The sequence below is a fragment of the Diaphorina citri genome, unplaced genomic scaffold (assembly GCF_000475195.1).
Source record: "Diaphorina citri unplaced genomic scaffold, Diaci psyllid genome assembly version 1.1 scaffold4294, whole genome shotgun sequence".
In the NCBI taxonomy this organism is placed as follows: domain Eukaryota; kingdom Metazoa; phylum Arthropoda; class Insecta; order Hemiptera; family Psyllidae; genus Diaphorina; species Diaphorina citri.
In genome coordinates, this window is record NW_007381693.1 from 5273 (window position 1) to 11511 (window position 6239).

The following is a 6239-nucleotide window of genomic DNA, read 5'->3' on the forward strand; positions in this document are numbered from 1 at the left end:
CATGGTAAAAATCAAGACAGCTGCTGTGTCTTGTGCCTACTCTAAGTACACGTTGCACACAGACATGAAGCTAATATGAAAGACATGAAGTTATGAAAACTGCATCTAAAGTTACAGATGTTTGCCTCCTGTAAATTCTACTTTTGTATCTATTGCCTCACAACAACTTAATTTTTTTCTTCATTTCAGTATTTTTTAATGCTAAAATAAAATAAAAAAAAAAAATGCTTGTAGAAATCTGTGCACTTGAGAATAGAGAGGTAAGAGCTTCTTCATGTTGATAAGCTGTGTTAAAAACTAATAATAATCTAAATTTGAACAATAAAACATGAAATGTTTTTTTCTTATGTTCCCAGGTATCAAAAGAATGGAAGATAAACAAAATCTTGGACCTTTGTCTGATTTGATCCCATTCCAATCTTCCGACATCAAAATTCCTTCTGAATCCAATGCCCTGTTCCACTTGGTTTTTGAAAGGTTTCCGGGACATGTGTGGACACAGCTTTTCAAAAGTTGGGGTCTAGGAGTCACATCAGCATTCTTCAACTTCATGTACTGGAATAAGGTAATTCCAATAAACACCACATTAGGTATACTTACCACAAAAAAAAAGAATATGCCAATTCAGTATTTGTGAGGACAGTGTTAAGTGTGCTTAGCTTTGTGAAGATAATTAAGTACCTGCTTGTATAGTATGTATGAAAAAAATCTATATACTTATGTAATTATTTGGCCACTTGGTCACCTACTTATACTGGTGCTTGTCAACCAATCACAACTCCTACCCTTATTCTCATCATTGCAGAATGAAGATGTTGTCAGAGAGATGATGAAGAAAGATGATGCCTTCTTTAAAAATAAAGAAGCCATGTCTGACTTGTTCCTGAAAAGGCTCAAGTTTGGAACAGCAGGGATTCGAGGACCCATGGGAGTCGGCTTCTCTCAAATGAATGATGTTGTCATTATTCAGACAGGTCAAGGCATTCTGAGTTGTGCTGAGAAGCATATTCCCAACTTCAAGGAGTCCGGTATTATTGTAGGGTATGATGGACGCCATAATAGTAAGAGGTAAGTTTTTATTAGGCTTCTCTCACATTGGAACTGTAGACATACAACTTTTAGTAGCAAAACCAAACCTATAAATAATTTTGGAAGGCCATACCTACTTATTTGAATAGTTTTAGAAGGCCATAACCATATTGGAGAAAAGTGAGGTAATTACTATTGTAAGGCTGATTGAAGCCAAAAACCAGTTATAAATAATATGTAATGGGAAAAAAATGATTTTTTCAGATTTGCTGAGTTGACTGCTTCAGTATTTCTAAACGGTGGTGTAAAGCGAGTATTTCTTGTGTCTCGGGTTTGTCCCACGCCCATCATAGCCTATTCAATCCGAGCATTGAACCTTGCACTTGGCATTATGATAACTGCCTCACACAATCCAAAGGAAGACAATGGGTATAAGTTGTATGATTCTAAAGGTTGTCAGGTTAGTTTAACTAGTACTCTACATAAGTATAACTGTTGAGGTTTTCATTTTTGATGACAAGCTACTGACCGACTCACTTAAACTTCATCTAGCCTGAGTGGGGCTGGGAAAAGCCAGCAGCATATGATTGTCCAAATGGTCATCCATCCACCACACACAACTTTGCTTAACTTAAGTGATCCATTGAGTACTGGTGCATTCAACATGCTTTGTGCCACTGGCTTGGATGAAGGAATAAAATCCTCATAAAGCTCCCACTCCCCCTCCTCATATTCACCTTGATTGCTGGCCGGGGCAGATTTTATCCTGAAAGGATAAGGTTTGTTCTCGGAACGGCTGGCTTTCTGCTATCCTTTCTTCCTTCTCTCTTTGCTTTCGGGACGAGCAGTTACAGTTCCATCCCTCAAACCTCTTGAAAAAAATCACCTTGATGTACCATGTCCCCAGATCATCAGCCCCATTGACAAACAAATTCAAGAGGAGATCATGCGAAATCTCGAGATCGAAGATCACATCTGGAATATTGATCGAATTCGAGACCAAATCCAGCCTTGTCCTCTAGATAGCGTACTGGAGAAATATGGACAGAGTGTTCTGGATGGGGCGTATGATTTAGGTCTGAATGAGAAAAGTCAAGTGGTGATTACATATTCTGCTATGCATGGCGTGGGATATCCCTATGTTAATCAACTGTTTAAGCTGTTCAAGTTTAAAGTAAGTATTGAGTGATCCGAACTCGGTAATAAACGAAGAAAAGTTCAAATATGGTGGAGAGGCATTGTTTCCAGTCGACCCATTTCTGGAACGACTTGAGATTTGGTGATGATTGAGTGTACTCTATACCCATAGTAAGGTCAAGATGGCCTAGATAACTTCTAAGGTAGCGCACGTGCCTTGTAAGCGCTAGGTCGCTGGTTCAATTCCCGCGCTAGGCTAATAAACGAAGAAAAGTTCAAAGATGGTGGAGAAGCATTGTTTCCAGTCGACCCATTTCTGGAACGACTTGAGATTTGGTGATGAATGAGTGTACTCTATACCAATAGTAAGGTCAAGATGGCCTAGATAACTTCTAAGGTAGCGCACGTGCCTTGTAAGCGCTAGGTCGCTGGTTCAATTCCCGCGCTAGGCGAACTATATTCTAAACAGATAAGATTAGTGAAAAGGTTGAAATCAACCATAGTAAGGTCGAGATGCCCAGCCTAGATAGATTGAAACGTAGCGCGCCTGCCTTGTAATTACTAATTTAATTACTAATTACTAGCTCGCTGGTTCGATTCCCGCTCTAAAGGATTTTTCCCCTAAACGACATAAACAGTTAAGATTGGTTGAAAAGGCAGAAGTCAACCAATCAGATTGCTTAATTCAGGAGTAATCGATTCCCGCTCTGAAGGATTTTTCCCCTAAACGACATAAATAGTTAAGATTGGTTGAAAAGGCAGAAGTCAACCAATCAGATTGCTTAATTCAGGAGTAAATTAATTAGACTTACGTATTCTTGAGAGTTCATTGCAACGGTCGTTACATTAATTAGACTTACTTTATCATGGATACTCGTTGCTTGAAGGTGAAAGCCCAGAAGAGGTTAGGAGTAAACTTAGACCAAGTTTAAACTCACATTGTGGTGTGAAAGCCCAGAAGAGGTTAGGAGTAAACTTAGACCAAGTTTAAACTCACATTGTGGTCCCGGATATTTATGTTATAAATTCAGTAGACACCTAGTAGAGTGATCTATATATAAAAATAAAAGTATAACTGTTTCAGCCTCTAGTCTTGGTCGATGCACAATGCAGTCCAGATCCCGAATTCCCTACGGTTCGATTCCCGAACCGTATAACTGTTTCAGCCTCTAGTCTTGGTCGATGCACAATGCAGTCCAGATCCCGAATTCCCTACGGTTCGATTCCCGAACCCAGAAGAGCCCAGTTCATTGGATCTGGCCGTGAAGACCGCAGATCAGCATGGGTCTACAGTTATACTGGCTAATGATCCCGATGCAGACCGCTTGGCTGTGGCTGAGAAAGCAAAAGAGTAAGTCTACTTATTTCGTATATCCCAATCTGAAAACTTGAGCCAGTGGCTATCATAGCACGTTGAAATCGTTGATTGCACTAATCCGGATGGGTGGGAGAGGTTGTTGTAATAGAGGGAACTGTATTTGCTAATGTCTTATCACCCCGAAATAGAAGAGAGAAGGAAAACAACCAGCCGTTCCGAGAGCGAACATTTTCCGGTCAGGATAAAATCCGCGGCCTAGCGCGTTTACAAGGCAGACAGACGCGCTACCAAACGAGCTAACTAGACTGGCCAACCTCCAGTTTTAACTGAATTATTTAAGTTTTTTTTTTTTTTTTTTTATTTGGCGCTTTATCACCTTGGTTTTGCAGTGGTCAATGGAAAATATTCACTGGTAATGAGCTGGGAGCCTTATTCGGCTGGTGGGCACTGCATCGTCTCAAATCCAAGCAGCCCAATGCTCCCCTACAGGATTATTATTTCCTTGCTAGCACGGTTTCATCCAAAATACTTCACACCATCGCTCAGGCCGAAGGACTCAAGTATGATGTGAGTAATGCACCGAATGGTGCACCGGCGTTTGTTTCGGGCGACACAATGGGCGAAAAAGCACCGAATGAAAACTTGATGGGTATCTTCGTTTGTTTCGCGAAACTAACTATTTTGATTGGTCCGATTTTAGGAGGTCCGTATGCAGGATTTTGAGGGGGGGGGTGGATGCTCCACATTTTCGGAGTCCACCCCATAGTAAAAGAGAAAATGAAGCCCGATAGGGCCCACCCAAAAATCTTCGCGGGTCACAAAACTGGTCTGGCGGACCACTGGTGTCTCGCGGGCCGCTAGTTGGAAATCGCTGTTGTAGAGGATGGAAAACAAGAGTATTACCACTAGATCAACCACACCTAAAAAAATTAATAATAAGTTTTATTCTTTACAAAATTAGCATATTCTTCATTATCCCCGTAAGTACTACAGAATATATATGCTCGTCGGCGTTCTTTTCACCAACTGATTGGCCCATCTTCGAATCCCATTATCCCCGTAAGTACTACAGAATATATATGCTCGTCGGCGTTCTTTTCACCAACTGATTGGCCCATCTTCGAATCCCAACAAACATCAACCGTTCTTGTTTACAGGAAACTCTGACCGGATTCAAGTGGATGGGTACCAAGACGTACGATTTAGAACAGGAAGGCAAGCATGTACTTCTCGCATTCGAGGAGGCCATAGGATTCATGGACGGAACTCATGTGCTAGACAAGGACGGAGTGACAGCTGCTGTCAGGATGGCTGAGTTGGTTGCCTATCTGGATTCTCAAGGCAAAGACCTACACCAACTCTTGGCAGATGTCTATGATAAGTAAGCTTGCTCTTTCTTTTTCTCTCTTCCCCCTCCTAAGGTATACGAGATTATCTGAAGTCTATTCCATTCAATTATGGGAAACAAGTGATTCGGTTCTAACTCTCGACCTCCATTTTTTTTTTTTTTTTTTTTTTTTTTTTTTTGGGTTTGACAGAGGAAACTGTATAACCGGAGGTTTTATCGATCCAAAATCGAAGAGAGAAGAGGATTAGGCTAGGTGAGAAAGCCAGCCGCTCCGGGGTGCTTACTGGAACTTGGCCTGGCGTAAATGCGTAATGCCATGTAGGTACTCAAATTGCACCCAATAACGACTGTCAGCATATTTACCTTTTTTCTTGAAAACATTCCCTCTTTTTTTATAATTAAATAAGGCCCTTTGTTGTAAACATTATGTATTGTATTATGTTGTTATTGTTAAACCCATAAGACCTTGACCTTGTTATTAAACAAGGCCCTTTGTTGTAAACATTAGATATGTATTGTATTATGTTGTTAAACCCATAAGACCTTGACCTTGTTTAGACTGCTGGGGTAAAGGGACCTTTTAGTCTCATTCGAGCAGGATAAATAAACAAGGTATTTTCTATTCCACCTACCTGCTTGAAATCGTCTCGGGAAATGAATTCCTCCTGGTTCTCGACTCCTCGCAATGATTTGCTGAGAATAAAACTCGAGTACTCTTCCACTTCCTGCTCATTGGTAAAGTCCAGGATGAAAGGCATTCCAAAGTTCCTGAGGGAACAAATCGAAAGGGCGTTTGAATAGTTTAGCTTATCCTACAAAAGCCTAGAATATGCCCTCTCAAGAATGTACAAAAGCCAAGAATATGCCCTCTCAAGAATGTACAAAAGCCAAGAATATGCCCTCTCAAGAATGTACAAAAGCCAAGAATATGCCCTCTCAAGAATGTTCAAAAGCCAAGAATATGCCCTCTCAAGAATGTAGAAAAGCCAAGAATATGCCCTCTCAAGAATGTTCAAAAGCCAAGAATATGCCCTCTCAAGAATGTTCAAAAGCCAAGAATATGCCCTCTCAAGAATGTACAAAAGCCAAGAATATGCCCTCTCAAGAATGTTCAAAAGCCAAGAATATGCCCTCTCAAGAATGTACAAAAGCCAAGAATATGCCCTCTCAAGAATGTTCAAAAGCCAAGAATATGCCCTCTCAAGAATGTAGAAAAGCCAAGAATAAGCTCTACAGGGTGTCCCGCGAACGACTGTACAACGCTTGAGGGTTGATGTAGGACCTAAAGGGCTACCAGAAAAAGCTATCTGGACAGATCCGATTTTCAATAGGGGCGGAGTTATGAAGGATTTTCTGTTTTTCAACATTTTTCATACCTTGTCCTCTTAAAACGCCTTTATCTCTTGA

At 40.8% G+C, this 6239-nt stretch overlaps 1 protein-coding gene across 1 annotated transcript; it reads left to right on the forward strand.

The window, feature by feature from the left end:
• Window positions 1–356: 356 nt before the first annotated feature.
• Window positions 357–4865, forward strand: LOC103520945 (phosphoglucomutase-2-like; the record flags this gene model as incomplete). The annotated part of the gene is given in 7 exon segments (XM_026831858.1): window positions 357–565; window positions 806–1068; window positions 1294–1489; window positions 1937–2203; window positions 3333–3517; window positions 3874–4051; window positions 4642–4865. Coding segments are annotated over 7 exon segments (1522 nt in total), but the record flags the coding sequence as incomplete, so codon positions are not given.
• Window positions 4866–6239: the final 1374 nt, after the last annotated feature.